Source organism: Sphaeramia orbicularis, chromosome 20 (genome assembly GCF_902148855.1).
Source record: "Sphaeramia orbicularis chromosome 20, fSphaOr1.1, whole genome shotgun sequence".
Lineage (NCBI taxonomy): Eukaryota > Metazoa > Chordata > Actinopteri > Kurtiformes > Apogonidae > Sphaeramia > Sphaeramia orbicularis.
In genome coordinates, this window is record NC_043976.1 from 30,056,316 (window position 1) to 30,079,105 (window position 22,790).

General features: G+C 35.2%; 1 protein-coding gene across 1 annotated transcript in view; it reads left to right on the forward strand.

Annotated features, from left to right (window-relative positions):
* The window catches only part of LOC115411554 (cadherin-12-like), a 316,867-nt gene that overhangs the window by 290,933 nt on the left and 3,144 nt on the right, over window positions 1-22,790 (forward strand). The window contains exons 10-11 of the mRNA XM_030123742.1: window positions 1,115-1,232; window positions 8,767-9,018. Of these exons, the coding sequence (XP_029979602.1) occupies window positions 1,115-1,232; window positions 8,767-9,018 (370 nt within the window). The remainder of the gene's footprint in view (window positions 1-1,114; window positions 1,233-8,766; window positions 9,019-22,790) is intronic.

The following is a 22,790-nucleotide window of genomic DNA, read 5'->3' on the forward strand; positions in this document are numbered from 1 at the left end:
CGGTGGGCCAATATTATCGAACATCCCTAAACAAAACTGTTAATTACAGTGTAATAACAATTGGCTTTTTTTATTTTTACAGTCAAACATGTTACTGCAGATCAGATTTATCTAGAACAGCAAATTTACAGTAATGGTATGAATTACAGTATGTAAGACGATACATAAGCGTCCACTGTGTTGGCTGATGTGGAAATAAAACAACAAAATCCATAAGTATATAAGAAAACCCCTTTGAACAGCTGTCCACTGTAGTGACCACTATGCATGAAAGGGTTAAAGACATCCTGTATGTAAACTTTCATACATCTATCATGAATATTCAAATGTCGAACAAATATTGAACTTTGTTTTTCGCTACCACTCTTTTACAGTAAAATATGTGTCACACTCCATTTTCAAAGCCCAACATCTCAAAAACTAATGGAGATATAAGGCTGAAATATTGTATGGTGCCGAATAACATTTAATTTTTTTCTGTTATGTATCTGATATTTTGCAATGTGACTTCAGTCTGAACGGCCAGGTCGCATTTATCCGACCTTTACATCATTAAAATGCGACAAACGTCACAATTCTGCGTCCCAGGAGTGTCACTTCCATAAACAGTGTTTGTGTGGTCGCGTATTATGTCAGGACTTTTTTCGCATGCAGGTCACTTCAGGATCACATTCAGTTCATACTCAAAAAAAAAAAAAAAAAAAAAAAAAAAAATCGGATTTCACCCAAAAAATCCAACTTGTGCATTAAGACCTGCTGTCTGAATGTAGTCTAAGAAATGCACGTGTGGTCATTAGAACTTTAGTAAACCAACAAATCTAATGTTTAGCTTGTAGGAATTTTACATAGTACTGTGAAATGAGCATAGTGATGTAAAAAGTGATGTTTATGTCTTGTATGTAGGGGAGTAGATGTATAAAGTAGCATAAAACTGAAAGTGTGTTGAATTAACACTGCACTTAGTTATGTTCCATCACTAATTAAATCTTCCATTAAAGAGAAACTCATCAAAACAAAAAGATTCAACTGTAGAAATCCAAATACAAACAATGAACACTGAACTTGAAACCTCCATTTTTAATCAGACTTTTTATTTTTCTTATCTTTTCCACAGGTGATCCAAACCTTTGGTGCAAAAGACCAGGATCTACCCTCTGCAGGACAGCAATTCTCCTTCAAATCACTGAAGGAAGATGGAAAAAACAAGAATTTCACCATCCGGGACTTTGGAAGTAAGTATTCTTTTATTCTGACAAGAGCACTCTGTGGGGACAGTGTAAATCAATACAGTGTAATAGGGCTGATAGATTTTTTAAGGCTGTAAAATGAAATGGGTTGAAGATATCACCACAGTTTGTGCAGCTTCATCAGCACAGTCTGCATGGATAACGTCTTCAGAATGGACAAATGTTGGCATTATAGCAAAATGGCTGAGGAAAATAAACAGTATTCACAGAGACGCAGGTAATTTGTTTCATTTTTAATACAGATTACAGAGTATTTATGTATTTGTAATGCTTCGGATCACTTCGGGTTTGTCTTATCGTAATATCACAGCGAAAATAGTGGCTTTTCCATTGGATATCTGTGCAAAACTTTACCGAATGTCGAAAAAACAGAAGTGCGTAATGTCGGTTTTTCCATTAAATCAGAAATGAGACGATTTGTACATTTATCTGTTTAGATATACTTATTAAATTTCCAAATACAGAAGACACACAGGTATTCAAACATATTAAAAAAAAAAAATCTAACAAAACCCACTTAACCCTCCCAAACCCCTTGCTGTCACTAATCTATATGCATATACAATATGGCACTGTAAATATAAATAAAGTGACATATCAAGGTGTTACATACAAATACATCTTGACTTGTTAAGGGCCTTGTACATGCGTCATAGGATTGTCAAAGAAGATTAAAAAAGATTTCCACACTTTATGAAACTTCTGTTCAGATCCACATAATGTATATCGGATTTTTTCGAGTTTAAGGTTGGAGATCACCTCTCTGACCCAGTGTCCAAAAGAGGGTGGGACAGGTTCCTTCCACCTGATTTGTATATTTATTATGGCAAGATGGCACGAGAAGTCATTCCATGAACATGGTGACAAACACAAATATCCCACTGATTACCTCCGCCAAGGAGGTTATGTTTTTGCCAGGGTTTGTTTGTTTGTTTGTTTGTCTGTCCGTTAGTGTGCAACATAACTCAAAAAGTTATGGAGAGATTTGGATGAAATTTTCGGGGTTTGTTGGAAATGGGATAAGGAAGAAATTATTAAATTTTGGTGGTGATCGGGGGTGGGGGGGCCCACGGGGGGGCCCACTGATCAGCCTTGGCGGAGGTCTGCGCTCTCCGAGTTCTTCTAGTTATTATTATAATTATTATTATTATTATTATTATTATCATTATTATTATCATTATTATTATTATTATCATCATCATCATCATCATCATCAATTACCCCTCTATCTCATACTAAATTCAAAAATGATTTGGTTTCCTGGTGTGTCCACACATACCGCGGCATGTTTCTTTTAAAACTCTTCTTCTTCGCTTATTGTAACATCCATCAGCATCCTTTTTTGTTCACGCGACTAGTTGCAGAAAAAAAAAGTCTTTTCGTTGCAGTTTTTTTGTGATATACCAATTGCACTATGCCAGAAAAACCACCTCTTGCCAGTGCGAAAACTTTTCATCAAAAAAATCGAGCGTTTTGGTGAAATTGTTGTTTCCCATTGGGCACATTTTTACGCGCAAGTTATATTCGCCCCATTTGAGGGTCAATGAAAAAGCAACTAGTGTGAGCACTGCATCATTGAAGGTAAGAGTCATCCAGTGAGCAAAAACCAGTGAAAATAGAGTATGGGAATGTACAGTTTCATAGTAGATCATTTTATTTTTGCTTAGTTCCTGAAGTGCATTTTGCTGCCGTGCAACTGTAGTGGTTGTGTTCGTGCCAGAAACCGAACCACTTCAGACACTGACCGGTTATTTCTGGCAGAAGAGTATATAATCAGTCTCATTAGTGATGCCCGAACATGTTCTCACACTGTGAAGTAGGTAGACAGCACAGCAAAACGGTTCCATTTAGTTTTAAAATGAACATAAAGTAGATACAACACATTCCTGGCAGAAGGTTATGCAGTCAGTTTCATTTGTAAAACCCGAACATGTTCTCACACTGTTAAGCTAAAATAAAAAAGTGCAAGTTAGCTAACACTCCTTGTGTTTTTCATGCTATGAACAAATAAGTAAAAACATTGTCACTATCATACAAGAATATGGTTAAACAATAGGGAGCTAAATGTTACACAAATATAATGTAAAACAACCACTTGAATATGAAATTAAGATAAATAATGTAAAATAATGATGGGATTGACAGTGTGTGTACGTACCAGGCAGACAGCACTGCAAAACTGTTGCCATCTCCCTGGGATACACGACCCTACTCAGCAGGGGTGCAGCGTTCAATGACCATAAAATGAAATTGTAATTAATACAATAACAGTGTGAGACATGGCAAGTGGAATCACACATTCTATACATCAACTCCATTACACAACCAACATTTTTTAATAAAAATGGCACCAGAAAAGACAGTTTGTATCTTTGCTATTTCCACACAGCATGAAAAAGATAGAACATAAACAAGTAGAAGAGCAGTCTGAGTACAGACCTCTGTCAGTATTTCTCCTGTTAAATCGAATCCATTTTATGACCTGAATGAACCATCAGGCAGTTAATGTAACCAAATGTTAACATCTTGACATCACTATTTTTACATCGTATCATAATCATTTTCCTTGGACATCAGGGTCATTATGCCAATAACATTTTCAAATTATTAAAATCGTTTGCCTTCAGGGTTTATTTTGTTTACACAAACAGAGTTGCTTTAAAAAAAGGTGAAGCAAACTTTCAGACAAATATGCAAATTGTGTTGATTTCCATAAACTTTTGAGCGATTAATGTAGGCTGTGTTGTGTCATCGGCTCATGGCCAGGATGTGAATAAACAGAACAGAAGAAGCAGTAAATTCTGTTGCTGTGTTCCGTCTAAAATGCTGTGATGTCCCTTTTCATGGATGAGACATAGGAGTCATTCAGCATCAGTCAACACAACCTGTCATACCAGATATGGTTTCACAGTTTACCGGAATATCTGGAAGATGCAAAAAAGACTTGTTCAGTGTTGTTTTCATTCCCCGTCTGTGAATTTACACTTAGCATAAAAGGAAAAAAATATATAAATTATTTTTTTAAAGTTTTGCTGAATTGAGGATATTTTTCTGAATTTTGTCATTGACACTTTAGTTAAGTTTAAAAATGTTAATTAAATAAAATTATTTGGCAAACATTTCATTAGGACCAAAACTGGGACATGAAAATCTACCTAGGTATCAGTGCATTTTATCTGGAAAACATGGCTTAAAATGGTCTTATATACCGCTATAAATAGACACTGTTAAATTTGATCCAAGTGGTTTTTCTAACCCAAACATGTGGGTTTTTCATGAATCTCACTCTCATTCTCTGAGAATGAGAATTTATTTTCTGTAAATTGGCTTAGAGTCTGGTTTTGACCAACTCTATATATAAAGTGTCATGAGATAACTTTTTTGTGATCTGGCGCTATATAAATAAATTTGATTGTTTGAGTGATTTAATTGGTTTTCCCCTGTAAGTCGCTTTGGAAAAAAGCGTCTGCCAAATGCATAAACATTCTAGGTTTTGTATGTAACCCATTGTGTCCACTGGTGTTACATGCAGAACCTGCCCAGTTAAACGCATATAAATCGCGAATGATTTTGCAACAGTGGTCATTTTTTGAAACGCCTTGCCTTGTATAATAAGTTCAGTTCCCAAAATGTACCTGTGAGAGAATGAAATGATATTGAAAAAAAAAAGAAAAAAAATAGTAGTGCATAATTTTCGTGTCCTTTTGAACGTGTTACATGCAGATTTTTGTACTCAATATAATGTAAAATAATATAAAAATGTGTTTTAGCTTAAGAATAGTTTCTCTTTTATCTCAGTTTTTTTTTTTTTTTTTTAAATAGACCCAAAGTGCTTCATAACATTATTCTACTTCTGGTTTGAATTTTTAGCCCCTCCTATTTTTAGGGACCAGTTTCAAAGAAGCACCCAAATAAAGATAGCTTTGCAGCACCTGGAAGGTTCAAATTCAAACTTTATGAACTATTAGGGTCCCCAAATACACCAATAAATGTACCAAACACAAATAAAAATGGGTTTAGCAAAATACAACCCTTCAAACACAAAAAAAAAGACAAGAAAAAAAAATCACACCGGACCAAGAATGAGACTCTAAATTGGAAAAAAAAAAAACAATGAGATTTATGTTGATCATGATTTTGACCATTGTTTTGTGACGGTCTGAGCCTAAGGTGTATTTAATATGATTCAAAAAGCAGAGGTTGAAAGCCGAGTTCTACTGGGGATTTATTATCCAGACAAAAAAAAAAAAAAAAACACAGATGGAGAGGAGACGGCTGTAGCAGGGGAGGTCTGGAGGTTATCGCAGAGGGGTGGGGAAAACCAAAAACAGGAGGTTGGAGTTCACAGTGACAAGCCGGAAAGACATCTGAATCCAGCTGTATCTCCTGTCAGAGTGGTGGTGGGCTGACCAGGCTTATATACTGGTGGAGGATGAGGGTAACTGGAAGCAGGTGTAGCTCTTCAGCCCGCCTCTTCACACCTGCAGAGAGAGAAACACAAAAGGACGAGGAAGGAGAATAAACAGCAACACAAAAAACATACTATTATTATGAGATTTTAGACCATATCACTCAGTACTAACATTTTTTTTGTCCAAATCTGTGTTATAATTCTTCATTTGGTATCACTTGCATATTCATTTATTTTCAATTATCCTAATTTCCTCCTTTCTCAGAGGAGCTAACACGGTGTTTTCAACTTTGGGGTCACCTGGAATTTCTAGTAACTGAAAAAAAAAAAAAAAAAACTTACTAAAAAAATATATGGTGAGTTGACAAAGATAGTCACAATCCATAAAAGACAAGACACACTGTGAAACTGAAACTGCAGCACTGTGGTTCTGTTTATCTGTCAAATGTTCATTGTGGTCAGTTTCAGATGCTGCAGCTCTTTCATAATTCATAGTTTGAGTTCTTGTTTGTTCAGTATTAATTGTCAGCCTTGTAAATCCAAGCTGGACTGACTGTACATATCCTGACCAAGGAAAATCTAATTCTCACTTCGTGCAGTAATCTACACCTGGCTTTATTGCCTCCATCCATAGTAATATACTTTATATAGAATAAATGTCGTCAAAAAATAATGTTTATTTGTAACGTAGTATCACAAACTACATGATTAAAAACAAATTTTAGCAAAAAAAAAGTTTCTGTTTTCAATGTCTGGGGTTGCCAGAAATTTGTGACGTTAAAATGAGGTCATGAACCAAAAAAGGTTGGAAACCACTGTTTTAGACCATATCACTCAGAACTAACCTTTTCTGTCCAAATTTGTATTACAATTCTTCATTTGGTGCCACTTAATTTATTTTAAATAATCCCAATTTCCTCCTTTCTCAGAGGAGCTAACAGTGTTTTTCAACCTTGGTGTCACCTGGAATTCAAATGGGGTCACCTGAAATTTCTAGTAATTGAAAAAAAAAAAAAAAACAAAAACAAAAAAAACCTTACTAATAAAAAATATATGGTGAGTTGAGAGAGACAATCCCAATCCATAAAAGACATGACAAACTGTGAATCTGAAACTGAAGCACTGTGGTTCTGTTTCTCTGTCAAATGTTCATTGTGGTCAGTTTCAGATGCTGCAGCTCTTTCATAATTCATAGTTTGAGTTCTTGTTTGTTCAGTATTAATTGTCAGCCTTGTAAATCCAAGCTGGAGTGACTGTACATATCCTGACCAAGGAAAATCAAATTCTCACTTTGTGCAGTAATCTACACCTGGCTTTTCTGCCTCCGTCCATAATAATATACATTATATAGACTAAGTGTCGTCTAAAATTAATGTTTACTTGCAACATAGTATAGCAAAAACCTGATCTGCAAAGTCTCAGTAATGGTATGGATTATAATGTATTATGGGATGATGCATAAGCGTCCACTGTGTCGGCTGATATGGAACTGAAACAACAAAACCCATGAATATATAAGAGAACAGCTGGAGAATAGCTGCCCACTGTAGTGACCAGTATGTATGAAAGGGTTAAAGGTGCATTCTGGCTTCCATTATTTTACCTGTAGCTAAATATTGTTAGTAATATTTATTCTAAACATATTCATGCTGCTCCAACCTTATTTGTTTATTCATGGTAACAGAATTCAGTTGAGGTGAATAATTAGCTGGTTGTGTTCTGGAGGAAGCTTTGAAGACTGTCATGTCTCGGGGCTAAAATTAACTTAAACACATGTGGTCAGAGGTTGTCTCCCGATAAGGGCATCAATGACACTTTGCAGCTTGCTCTGCCCCAGCCCTTTGAAGTCCAACCAGAAAGACGGGTAATGAAAAGTAGGACACGGCAGGATGAGGCCAGGAAAAAAACGAATGCATTCACCATCCTTGACAAGCCCCGGTCCGAACCTCTGATCCGGTTTTACCTTTCGGACACGCCGCCGTCGCCACCGTCTTGTGGTTTCCCCCGACTGCCGGGAGCCTCATGAGCACGCTCTCCAGATACAAAGCAAGATCTGATAGGCAGGGACAGGGAATACAAACACCACGGGCGCCTCGGACAGGTTCAGCAAGAGAGAGAGAGAGAGAGAGAGAGAGAGAGAGCAAGGGGGCACAAACAAAATCCCGGTCGAACACAACATGCAAGGTGTGCTAAAATGCCTGACCTCCTGTCAAGAAGAAGTGCTGGGTACCGTCAGTGAAACAAACCTGGCTTGACAGGGGTCAGACAGTCTAGCTCCAGCAGACAGAGCCGGGCAAGTCCAAACCTGACATGTCCCCTCTCTCTTGTACACATTGTCGACCTCCATTCCAATCCCCGTCCTCACACCTCTGCCTGTCTTCCCGACTTGTTCCCTTTTTTTTGTACGCTTTTCTTTCTTTTTTTTTTTATCTATTATCTATCATTGCTAATCTGCTGTTTCTCTGGTGTGACGCTGCCTGCGCAAAGAGATAACACAATCGCTACAGATCCTGGTAGTTCTCGCAGCGTAGGTAGATGGGAAAATGCTTCGCGGTGTTTCGGCGAACGACGTACCGGGGTGTGGTCGAGGCTCTGTCGGCTTTTTAAAGTGAGCGGTGTAAAAATGGCAAGAGCTTTGATAAGACAAGTCTTTGATACGTTGCAGTTCCTCATCGCATTCAGACAGGCACATTTGGAGAGGATTTCATATCAAACATAAAGAGTTATCACACACTGAAAAGTTTTATCTTCTTCAGACTTGTAGCTCAGAGGCTTGTCTGATTGATGTAATGTTATACACGGAGTTGAATATTTTCTTTTTTCGCTTCGGTCAAAACACGTTGTAACCTGCGCAGATCAAGGAATATGTACTTGCCCCACTTCTTTAGGCCTTTCCATACAAATTTGCAAAATGTCTTTAATCTGACTTCACATGGGGTTTTCAAAGCTTCAGCGAAGACGTAGCAGATGTTGTTGCATGCATTTTGATTCTCTCGACAAGGCACCGCAAATACGTTTAACCTCCATCAAATGTACAACTTTCACAAAAGGTATAAACGCTAACTTTAAAGACAAATCAAAACCTGGGTTTGTTTTATTTTCTTCTAGACAACACAGCCGGGATAGTGACAAAACGGAGCGGCTTCAGGCGGCGTTTACAGGAGATCTACTTTCTGCCTGTGGTGATTGAAGATAATGGCTACCCACCCAAGAGCAGCACAGGCACCCTAACCATCCGTGTATGCGGCTGCGAATCAGACGGTTCCCTGCTAACTTGCAGCGCAGAGGCCATCTTTCTCCCCGTGGGCCTCAGCACAGGAGCTCTGATTGCCATCCTCCTATGTATCATCATTCTCTTAGGTGAGATCTGTTGTCTTCTGCCTTGTAAACATTCTTCATTCTAAACACAGCATTATAAATAATCATTGAGGGGAAGCAAGTTTGTTACGTGTATTGTTCCAGGGCTTCAGGTCTGATCTTAGACCCGTTAAATCTACACTAGGGAACATCAAACCATTGCAACTTGAACAATGTGTCCTAATACTGTTCACTATATTCATCTCTGTCCCCAAAATAATACCTTAGCAGACACTATCTTGAGTCCCCAAGAAAATCACATTTACTTTACTGTCTAAAAACAGCAGTGGCAAAGAAATTTAGGAAATAAGGGAATTATTCTACTCTGTCTGCTATCTTATACAGGGTGGGGAAGCAAAATTTACAATATTTTGAGGCAGGGATTGAAAGACAGTGTATGACCAATTAGTTTATTGAAAGTCATGACAATTTATTTGCCACAAGAAAATGTACATAATAGAAAATGTTTTTATTCTATGTGTCCTCCTTCTTTCTCAATAACTGCCTTCACACGCTTCCTGAAACTTGCGCAAGTGTTCCTCAAATATCCGGGTGACAACTTCTCCCATTCTTCTTTAATAGTATCTTCCAGACTTTCTCGTAATAGTTTTGCTCATAGTCATTCTCTTCTTTCCATTATAAACAGTCTTTATGGACACTCCAACTATTTTTGAAATCTCCTTTGGTGTGACGAGTGCATTCAGCAAATCACACACTCTTTGACGTTTGCTTTCCTGATTACTCATATGGGCAAAAGTTTCTGAAAAGGTATGGATAATAGTGTTAGGTATGATTATGACATCAATATATGTTTGGTTTCAAAACAATTGACGTAGTGCCTGCTGAGAAAAAACAACTAAATGTTCATTGTAAATTTTGCTTCCCCACCCTGTATAATTCACACTCTATTTCCACATCTGATAGTGCTCATATATTCAGATTCAATCAATGAGGTGACAGAATTAGTCAAGAGGTTTTAATGCACAGGTGTCAAACATGCGGCCCGGGGGCCAAATCTGGCCCGCTAAAGGTTCCATTCCGGCCCGTGGGATGAAAGTGTAAAAATGAACCTGAACAGCCCAGGTTGTCAAAAATCATTTTGGTTCAGGTTCCACATACAGAACAATGTGATCTCCAGTAAAAATAACAACACAATAAACCCATAAATAATGACAACTCCAAATTTTCTCTGTGAAAAATTATGTGGAAAAAATTGAAGTGAAAAAAATAACATTACACTGTGAAAATATTTACAGTTACAAAACTAGTCTTTCACAATAGAATGCAAATAAATACGTAAATAAAAACAAAGATGAACAACCCCAAATGTGCAATTTTAACAATATTCTGCCTGTTACTAAATGTTTGTGCATTTATGGATCCACTGTGATCTGGAGTTGTGTTAATAATAATAAGAGATGGAATACTGTAGAAAAATTGTTTAAATTTTAGTTCCAAACTCCAAAATTTTAACAATTTTCTGCCTGTTACCAAATGTTTATGTGACACTGTGTGTAATGTACATGTATAAATAATAAATCGAGGCATAATATTGTTAAAACTGCACAAATTTTTCAAATGAAATTTCTGTTTTTTTCAGGTTATTCACATCTTTTTTGTGAAATGTAAATATTTTCATAGTTTAATTAAGGTTTTTTTTTGTACTAAAACAAAAAGAAAACTTGGATTTGACATTATTTATTGGTTATTAAGTCATTATTTTACTGGTCTGGCCCACTTGAGATCAAATTGGGCTAAATATGGCCCCTGGAGCAAAATGAGTTTGACACCCCTGATTTAATGGAATAAAAACTTTAGGTGTTTTCAATACAGAATTACTAGTTACACGGAAGCAAAAGTGGCCAAAATCTGTTACAAATGACATGAAATTGTATTGCTGTTCTGATTTAGTAAACCATATGTAGTGATGAATCAGATTTATTGCAATGAGACCTCTGTCCTAAATGGTGGTCAACAGGTTTTACAATCCAAAGAGACATTATTGACCCGAAAGAGAGAGAAAAAGAATATATCTATATATTTTACCATCACGGAAAAAATTATTAGACCATCAAAAGTCATCAAGTACTAACTCCTGTGTGTATCATGTGACTAAAACAGACAGAAAAGAAAACATGGAATGCCTAAAAGCACTGTTTTTGTCAGTACAATGCCATAGATATTGATGTAAGAACTGAAGTGATTTTGGTTATTATCAAGAAACACATGGAAAATGGATAGATATCAGCTCTGAAATTAAACTCTGATGAGCTATTTTTGTTGTTATCATTATATTTGTCCAAACAAATGTACCTTTAGTTGTACCAGGCATTAACATGAACAAGAAATTGAAGAAAACAAGGGGTAGTTCAATAATGTTTTCTGCGACTATGTGATATTATATTGAATGAATGAATGGTTTATTTTGGTTTGTACGTTAATCATTGCACATGGTACAATAATTATAATAAACATAAAAACCATAAAAGGAACAGGCTAGAAACAAAAGCTTATTTTTTGCTGATCCATTTCCCTTGATCCACTGCTTACATTAAATGAAATGTGTACAGCATCGAGCATTTTCATTATAAGAAAAGAATCAACAACAACAAAAACATATCTACAATCTCAGGTTAAAATTCCTATTGTATGTGATATTTACTATTATTAAGTACTTTACAATAATTTCCATCACAATAATTGGATTTTTGGTACATTCATGAAATTCTAGCAACACAGTAACAAAAACCGTTTAGATTTTTAATATTTTTGCTGCCAAAAATGACACAAAAAACTGATTCAGTGTAAAAAAAAAAATTAAAAAAAAAATCCACTGGCAAATGATTGACTGATCATGCAAATACAAGTCTGTGCCTTTGAGTTTGGCAAAACAGGCAAATCACACATATTTTGGCTGCTGGTGAGAAATGTTTTTATCCCATGTATTGGCAGCGAATCTTTACAGATGGACAATATAAGAACGGTTTCAGGCCTACAACACTGACTGTAAAAATAGCTATTTGTTTCCATATGTTCATTGTGTTTGATGGACAAAGCTGCAGGGAATCGCTGGATAGAGGCCAAACAAACACATCTGACTCAGGAAGTGAGGGTTACAGACTGTGATCGCAACAGTCATAATGGAATTCATGCCTTTTTTTGGTTTATTATAGAATGAGATTTGTCGCAGCTCTTCACTGGAGGAAACCATCGGAATACTGTAAAGTTAAGGCCTTAAACGTGTACAATAGTGAACATAACATACTAATTGTAATGTTCATGTTATGTTATAGCAGTGTTTTTCAACCTTGGGGTCGAGACCCTACATGGGGTCGCCTGGAATTCAACTGGGGTCGTCTGAAATTTCTAGTAATTGATAAAAACAAAAACTTACTATTAAAAATATATGGTGAATTGAGAGAGACGATCACAATCCATAAAAGACATGACAAACTGTGAAGCTGAAACTGAAGCACTGTGGTTCTGTTTATCTGTCAAATGTTCATTGTGGTCAGTTTCAGATGCTGCAGCTCTTTCATAATTCATAGTTTGAGTTCTTGTTTGTTCAGTATTAATTGTCAGCCTTGTAAATCCAAGCTGGACTGACTGTACATATCCTGACCAAGGAAAATCAAATCCTACCTTTGTGCAGTAATCTACACCTGGATTTACTGCCTCCGTCCGGAATAATATACATTATATAGACTAAATGTCATCTAAAATTAACGTTTATTTGCAATATAGTACAGCAAACTATTACATGATCAAAAACAAATTAATTTCAGCAAAAAAAAAAAAAAGTCTCCATTTTGTATGTCTGGGGTCGCCAGAAACTGTAATGTTAAAATGGGGTCACAAGTCAAAAAAGGTTGGCAAGCACCGTGTTATAGCTTTCTCATAAAGGGGGCATGTTGAGCCGCATTATGTAATAAATTCCCATTTTGTAATAAAAGTTCAAAATGTAATAAGAATGTCACGTCATCTTGTAATAAAGCCGCATTATGTAATAAACTGACACATTCTGTAATAAACTACCTCAATGCATTATGTAGTAAATTTTTTCGCATTATGTAGTAAGTTATTACAATTTGAGAAATTTATTACAAAATGCACTTGACACATTTAGTCATTTAGACACGTGTTTGGCACTGATTAGTGTGTGTTTATCGGCAAAATACATTTTAGTTATAAGTTAGCCTCCAAAGGTGTGTGACGGTTTAGCTCTTTTTTTATATCCAGAAATGTTGTTTAGATTGTTAAAGACACTTTGCTGAGGTTTTTTTTTTTTTTTTTTTTTCAACTGGCATAGACACCTTATATTGATCAAAATATTTTCATTTGCCTTAAAAAGGTTCTGTTTAGAAATAAAGCCATTTATTGTTCAACATCAGCACTTTCTACTTTGTGTGTGCATGTTGGAGTGTGTGTACTAATTGCAAATGTAATGCTAATAGGTAGGCTATCATTACCACTACTACAACTACTAATCTGCAGGGCTACTTCAATTAAAGAGGGGAAAAAAAATCTACTTGAGTGTCGTTATTACGTAATGAACCATGTTATTACATTTTCCTGAAAAATAAAAATGTGTCAAGTGCATTTTGTAATAAATTTCTCAAATTGTAATAACTTACTACATAATGCGAAAAAATTTACTACATAATGCATTGAGGTAGTTTATTACAAAATGCGTCAGTTTATTACATAATGCGGCTTTATTACAAGATGGCGTGACATTCTTATTACATTTTGAACTTTTATTACATAATGGGAATTTATTACGTAATGCGGCTCAACGGGGCACTCTTGAGATGTTTTGGTTTGGCCTGCAGAAGAAACAGAATGGAGAGTAAAAACAGAGAGCAAGAAAAGATGTAATGGAGTGTTTCGGAGAAGCTAACTAAAAGCATATAAATGTCACAAATTGTATCGGAGTCATATTTCAAAGACTTTACACTAATGAAGCAGGGACGTGTGAATAAAAATCATACTTTGATGATTTTCTGCATGATTAATAATTTTACTTTTCAGTTTGCAGAAGTACTTTTGGTTGACTGCACTTTGACTTTTTACTCCCCTACAAGTACAAGTCCTGCATAACTTCACAGTATAGTTTCAGTACTTTTTACTGAAGGAGACAAACTAAATTCTTCTAACATCACCACTTTTCTTGGCGTAATCTAATATAGGACACATAGAAAAAAAATAGTATATGTGCAACAAACTGAACTGAGCACGAAGGGTTGCCAGTGTCCTCATACTAAAGTTTTCCACATATTCTTTACAGCTACTGTTATTGTAGTAACCCATAAAGACCCAAACATCCACCAACGATTAAAACCATCTGCTAAAACAGAAATAAAAACATTTCTTGGTATTGACCTACATCTTGATTTAACCCTGTATATACTTGTAAATTATTACCTGAAGATCTGATAGACAGAGATTGTAGCTTTTTATTGAAAGTCTTACTTTTAATAGCAAAGAAAATGATCACAATTAACTGGCTGAAACCACACACCCCCAACATAACGCAATGGATAGACAAAGTAAAAAAGGTTGTTATTATGGAAGAAACTAGTGCAAGGTTACAACTGAAACTAGAAAAATTTGAGAGAAGATGGAAACCAATAATTCAAGCGATACAAGAGCTCTAAATACCTCTTTTTGTTTTTAATATTGCTTTTTTTTTTGTTGTTTTTTTGTTTTTTTGTTACTCAATTATTTTATTCCATTTCTTTTCCTCAGTAGCACCTATTTTGGTTTTGCAAATACATTTATTTCTACTGGTGGAATATTAGAAGTCAGATTTCAAGAATGTTGTTGGTATCTGTATAAAATATATATGATCTTGACATGTTTTTGACCTATATGTAAAAGGCGTAGTATAAGTAGTTATAAGTGAAAATAATTTGATATGGATCGAGTGATTTATAGACTGAGGCTGGTATGATTTTTGTACATCTCCATGTGTTTTATATGAGTGGAATAAATAAAAAGTTGAAAAACAAAAACAAAAAACCATCTGCTGATCTAAAATGTATAATACCTATTGATACATTAATCATATCAATGCATGTAAATAATTGGTATAAAATGTAGTTTTTCATCTTTTCATGGTCATCAGGTATGACCCATTCGGATGTTCGGAGGCTCCGTAGTTACCGTAGAATCACCCCGACAACTCTGATTCACCAATAAAACCCATGGAGTTGGATGGAGGCACTTATTTGATCTTCAGTTAATGATAGATTTGCTGAAAAAGTCACTTTTTCTTTAGTTTTCTCTGTTTTTGATATAATAACCCTCAAGTTAAATCTGAGATTTTATGAACATCTATATGATCAGTACATTAAATATCAGAAAATACCTGATTTTCACTGGAAAAATACAAAATACAGTTGATTATTTTAATAATAAATGGTGACAAATCACTTAAGAAATGTTAAATAAAGAGAAAAACATCATTTGGGACCTACCGCAAAAGTACCACTGGGTCTTTATGGGTTAAAGTGACAAATAAGTTAATATCTGCACATTTATATGTTCGTATGGTTATAATAAATCTGCATAATGTTAAATTGTTTAGTTTGTCACATATAAATAGTTATATGCAAACAATACATCTAAATATTCTAAATCTAAATGTATATAAATGCTTATATACATAGCAGATTTTTCTTTTTTTTTTTCTTTTTATATTGTTTTACATTGTTATATTGTCTTCTATATAGCCTGTCTTCCCTGCACTTTATTTTGGTGTTTGCTGCTGTCAACTGTGTAAATTCCCCATGGTGGGATCAATAAAGTCTTATATCTTATCTTAAAACAATAGGTATTTCCGAACTTTTGATAACCACTTGCAAGTATGTGTCAAAATGCTAAAAAAATTAAAATAAAAAAATAAAAAAAATAAGCACCTTTAGTGATACATTAACCATCAGCTCCAAAAGAACAACTTTATCCAATACATCCAATAAAAATAAACACTTTGTAGGACACATTGGATGTCGCAATCTATATTCAGTTTGACAGGATTTTCGGTCCCGGACAGATCCAATAGTGTTCCCTTCTAGAAAGTAAAGCAGCCAAGTTAGAGGGAGGGATTACTTATCAATTCCAGTGTATCTTGGAGAGGAAATAGGATTCTCAAATTCAACAGAATGTGCTGCTAAAGTCACACACACAGAGAGAGAGAGAGAGGGAGACATATGGTCGTACATTCTAAAAATACAGAACATTTCCAGTCAGTGTTTTAATTTGGCCGAACTCGCAGATCTGTCATGTTTCTGCAAATTAACCCATAGAAACCCAAACAGCCACCGGTGACACAAACCATCTACTGATACAAACTGTTTAATACCTGCTGATGCACTAATTCTGTCAACACATGTAAATAATTGGTGTAAAATGCAGTTTGTTATCTGTTCATGGTCATCAGATATGACCCATTTGGACGTTCAGAGGCTCTGTAGTTACCATGGAAACACTTCAATTCCCACCGCTACTTCAGATCACGTTGGAATTGTCTTTTTGTAATATTACAGCGACAATACTGGCTTTTCCATCGGACATCTGTGCAAAACTTTACCGATATTTACTAAATGTTGAAAAAATAGAAGTGCGTAATGTCGGTTTTTCCGTTAACCCTTTCGTGTATGAATTATGAGAACCTTAATCAAGATTTTTTTTTCCTGAGTGTTTTTATTCCTCTTTAGGCATGAAAAAAAAAAAACAATGTGATTTTTTTTTTTTTTTTTAAATCAACCCGTTTTTCATGGAGGTACAAAAATGTCCACTCAGCTACACCATGAATTTTATTCTTGAAGCAAAGAAACATGTATTTAAAACCCAATATCATAAAGCGATATGAAAACAGTGAAATGAAACCATGTTTAATGCAGCTAATCTGATGTTTTCTCACATTTTAACATATTCTAATACTAGTTATTACTCACTTCATGGAGATAATATGCAAAAAATAAATATTAACAATCGATTTCCACTCAAGAACCAATCAAGAACAGCAAAGTTACAATAATGGTATGAATTGCAGTTTATGAGATGATGCATAAGTGTCCACTGTGTTGGTTGATATGGAACTAAAACAACAAAACCCATGAATAAACAAGATTAAAGCTGTAGAGTAACTGTCCACTGTAGTGACCACTATGCATGAAAGGGTTAACATCACAAATGCGATGATTTGTTTATTTATTATCGTGAAATGACATGAGAAATCATTTCATAAACACGGTGATGAACGTAAATATAGTGTTGATTTACAGATACAGGGTGGGGAAGCAAAATTTACAATGAACATTTAGTTGTTTTTTCTCAGCAGGCACTACGTCAATTGTTTTGAAACCAAACATGTATTGATGTCATAATCATACCTAACACTATTATCCATACCTTTTCAGAAACTTTTGCCCATATGAGTAATCAGGAAAGAAAACGTCAAAGAGTGTGTGATTTGCTGAATGCACTCGTCACACCAAAGGAGATTTCAAAAATAGTTGGAGTGTCCATAAAGACTGTTTATAATGGAAAGAAGAGAATGACTATGAGCAAAACTATTACGAGAAAGTCTGGAAGTGGACGAAGCGACAAAAAACGTACCAAAGCTTTTATTAAAGCTCTCAAATCCAAAATCCTAAAGGATCCAACCAAATCCATGAGAAAAATGGCAATTGAACTTAAGGCAGACAACAAGAGCGTTAGAAATGCAGTAAAATATGATTTGAAGTTAAAATCTTACACAAGAACACCAAAACACTTGTTGACAACAGCAACAAATCCAACTTTAGCAATTTTTGGGAATCATGTTTATGGCCGCCTTCTAGCCCAGATCTAAACCCTCTGGATTCTGCTATTTGGGGCGTTTTAGAACATGCTACCAATAGAACATCACACAGTAATGTCGACTTTCTTAAAAATACTATTAAAGAAGAATGGGAGAAGTTGTCACCCGGATATTTAAGGAACACTTGCGCAAGTTTCAGGAAGCGTGTGAAGGCAGTTATTGAGAAAGAAGGAGGACACATAGAATAAAAACATTTTCTATTATGTCAATTTTCTTGTGTCAAATAAATTCTCATGACTTTCAATAAACTAATTGGTCATACACTGTCTTTCAATCCCTGCCTCAAAATATTGTAAATTTTGCTTCCCCACCCTGTATATTCATTATTATTATTATATATCACTCCTCTATCTCGTACTAAACTAAAAAAAAAAGATTCAGTTTCCTGGTGTGTCCACGCATACCGCGGCATGTTTCTTTTAAAACTCTTCTTTTTCGCTTGTTGTAATGTCCGTAAACATCAGGTTTTTTTTATTCGAGTGACCCTAGTTGCGGAAAAAGGTCTTTCCATTGCAGTTTTGCGTGATATACCAGTTTCGCTGTGCCCAAAAAACCACCTCTTGCTAGCACAAAAACTTTTAGAGTTTTAGTGAAGTTGACATTTTTCCATTAGGTAAATGTTTAGGCGCAAGTTACATTTGCGCAATTTAAAAACAGATAAATAAATACAATTAAAATAACATAAAATAAAAAATATTTGCGCAATTTGAGGGTCAGTGGAAAAGCGACTACTGTCATCTTCTACAACATTGATTCACCAGTAAAACCCATAGAGTTTGATCAATTACAGTGGATGGAGACACTTGTTTTTATATTCAGTTAGCAATATCTTTACGGAAAAAGTAACTTTTTCTTCATTTTTCTCTGTTTTGATATAATTAACTTTGAATTTACTCTGAGTTTTCACGAACATCTACATGATCTGTAGATGAAATATAGGAAAATACATGATTTACACACACACAAAAAAAAGCAAAATACAGAGGCTAATATTACAGTAAAAGGTGATAAATCACTTCAGAAATGTTAAATATAGAAGAAAAAATCTTTATGGAACTACCACAAAAGTAACATTGGCTCTTTCTGGGTTAAAGTTTGCAGAGGACAAGTGTATTTTGCGCTTAAAATCAGAGTAAAAGGCTTAAAAACAGATGAACCGTTGGAATTTTTTTACTGCGGTTTCGACATCTGACTCCGAACACGCGGCGCTGACCGTCAGAGCTGGGTTGGCGCCACCCCAATAGTGTCTGCAGTTAATTAAAAAAGGACCCATATGAGTCGGGTCATTCAGTGTAACATTGGAGATTAGAGGGAGGGGCGCTTGTGCTCTATAAACTAAATCTAATCTTTCTGCCCCGTGGCTGTTTCCCCGGCTCCAGATTTTACATTTCCCACAAGGTCACGGTTGTAAAACTCCTCCTTAATTCACCGCCATTAACGTCCAAACTCATCTGCATATAGCGGGGAGGAGTAAATGTAGGTTTATGGTGTCATTTTCTGAATTATGAATATGGGATGACTGGTTGTTAAAGAAGGTCTCATTTTACAGTGGAAGTCAAGGATAGAAATGACCTTTGGATTCAGCTACATTTACTTTTCTCCATTTCTTTCTAATATTATAAAAGAACCAGCGACAGTCAGAACCATACATATTTGCACAGTGCTGCAAATTTTGGAGTTTTGCAGTGGAATTAATCCATAAAGACCTAAACAGCCACTAGTGACTAAAAGCATCTACTGATCTAAAGTGTTCAATACCTGTTAATCCATTAATCCTATCAATACATGTAAATAATTGGTGTAAAATACAGTTAATCGTCTTTTCATGGTCATCAGTTATGACCCATTTGGACGTTCAGAGGCTCCGTAGTTACCGTGGAAACACTGTCATCTTCTACAACATTGATTCATCATGGAGTTTGAGCAATGACAGTGGATGGACACACTTGATTTATAGTCAGTTGTTTATATTTTCGCTGAAAAAGTCCCTTTTTCTTCGTTTTTCATATAATAATGCTCAACTTTACTCTGAGTTTTTACGAACATGTACATGCTTATTAAATTAAATGTAGGAAAACACTTGATTTTCACTGAAAAAAACACAAAATACACAAGATAATATTACAATAAATGGTGATAAATCACTTAAGGAAGGTTAAATATAGAGAAAAATGCATTTGGGAACCACCACAAAAGTAATACTGAGCTTTACCCTGCAAAAATCAAGATCTTACCAAGTGTATTTTTTTTCTAATTTCTAGTCAAAATATCTCATCACGGTTAAAATAAGACATAATGATGATGATAAATTTCTTTCTTCAGCCATCACATAATACGACCACTGTCAACACTACAACCATTACCACCAGGTTAGTGACTGAAAAGGCACAGGCAGAAGCAGAATTCTTATATTAATGCCTGTCCTACAGAACAAATTCAGTTACCCAGCATTTAATATAGGAAAAAGAAAAACTAAAATGCAAACAAACAAACAAACAAACAAGCAAAAATGTAAAGTGAAACTAAACCAAAAAAAAAAAAAAAAAAAAAAAAAAAGAAATCATAACCAACCAAATTCATGGTAATTTAATGTAAAGTAGAAAATAAATTATTTACTTATTAATTATTAGATCTTAACTATTGTAACCTTCAAAAATTGCCATACATACCATATTTTTTAAAAACCAAAAATGAGCTATAATCACCGTAAAGAGTAACTTTTGAGATATAAGAACTTATTTTTAGACTACGGATCTTGAAAATTGTTTTTCAAGAAATCTTACCAAGATAATTTTCACTTATTCCATTGGCAAATTTTTTTGCTTGAATTAAGCAAAAAAATGTTGAACAAGAAAAGCACTCGGAGAATGCAGACCTCCACCAAGACAGATCTGCCCCCCCCCCCCCCCCCCCCCCCTTCACCACCAAAATGTAATCATTTCTTCCTTGTGCCAGTATCAACATTTCCTGAAAATTTCCTGAAAATCCATCCATAACTTTTTGAGTTATCCTGCTAACAAACAAACAAACACGCAAACACACAAAGCAAAGTGATCACAATACCTCCTGGTGGAGGTAATTAAGCCAAAAATCTGCCAATGGAACAAGTGAAAATTATATTTCTATCTTAAAATAAGATTTTCTAGATCTGTTGTCTAAAAATAAGTTCTTATATCTCACTGAAAAGTTATTCTATAGGTGATTATGTCTTATTTTAAGTGTGATGATATATATATATTTTTTTTTTCAGTTATTTTTTTTATCAATTTTTTTACGGCAATAGTGCAGAAAAATGTTTATACAATAGGAATTGTTGTTTTTATACAGAACAGAACATATACAGGGTGGGGAAGCAAAATTTACAATGAACATTTAGTTGTTTTTTCTCAGCAGGCACTACGTCAATTGTTTTGAAACCAAACATATATTGATGTCATAATCATACCTAACACTATTATCCATACCTTTTCAGAAACTTTTGCCCATATGAGTAATCAGGAAAGCAAATGTCAAAGAGTGTGTGATTTGCCGAATGCACTCGTCACACCAAAGGAGATTTCAAAAATAGTTGGAGTGTCCATAAAGACTGTTTATAATGGAAAGAAGAGAATGACTATGAGCAAAACTATTAGGAGAAAGTCTGGAAGATACTATTAAAGAAGAATGGGAGAAGTTGTCACCCGAATATTTGAGGAACACTTGCGCAAGTTTCAGGAAGTGTGTGAAGGCAGTTATTGAGAAAGAAGGAGGACACATAGAATAAAAACATTTTCTATTATGTCAATTTTCTTGTGGCAAATAAATTCTCACAACTTTCAATAAACTAATTGGTCATACACTGTCTTTCAATCCCTGCCTCAAAATATTGAAAATTTTGCTTACCCACCCTGTACAAAACACACATACAAAACAAAAAAAAAAATTAAAAATAAATAAATAAGTCACAAAGCAAGGCACCTATCCTCCTGGACAAATGTAACACGGTTTGAGAGACACAAACATGCACTTAAACAGAGGTACAAAATATCACCGAGAGAAAAAAAAACAAAAAAAAAACGTGAAGAGATATTTTGACTAGAAATGAGAAAAACACACAAGATTTTTAGATTTTTGCAGTGCATGAGTTAATCATTGACCTGACTGTATTTGTTCCCACTGATGCTTCATAATCAGCCCCGTTTTATTAGCTTGAATTTGATTGTTTTACATGTGAAGGAGCAAAAAAACAAACTAAAAAACAAATCACACGGTCAATTGTGGCGGTTCAGAGCTGATTGAATGACGTCTTTTGATCTGGGAAAAAACAGCTTCAAAGCTCTAAGCCCCCCCACCCCACCCCCCCCACCCCCCCCAAGGCTGCAACTGACGCCAAACTGTCATGCTGTCCCCGAGAAGCAAAGTGGCAGAGAAAATCCGAACTCACACTGAGAACATTTCCATAGAGCCACTTAGTTCCCGTGCAGGATTTGTGGGGATGACCCAGTTGTCCCATGAGGAGAAATGATGAGGGAAATTTAACAGACCAGCACAGACACTTTCTTTCATCTGCACTGGCTTTTTTTTTCTCCAAACTAATGTGAATCGTGATGAGTAATGTGTCCTCTCTGCTTGTTTTTTTTTTATTTGAAGTCTATGTTGGCACCACTAGGGGGAGCTGTCACACTGTAACACCAGCTTCTACAATCACTAAGGAGTTAAAGAAAACAGAGGAAGTGAGCCACACAGAGGATAAAAGGAACATACCTACTTAAGTTGTTTTTCCTGATGTGAATGTATTTATTGGACTCTTTCATTTCAATGATTTCAGCTTTATCCTGGCTATGACTCTCAATACTACAACCAGCTGTATATTACAAACCCGCAGGGAAAAAAAAAAACAGAGAACACACACAGAAAAATATATTTTGCT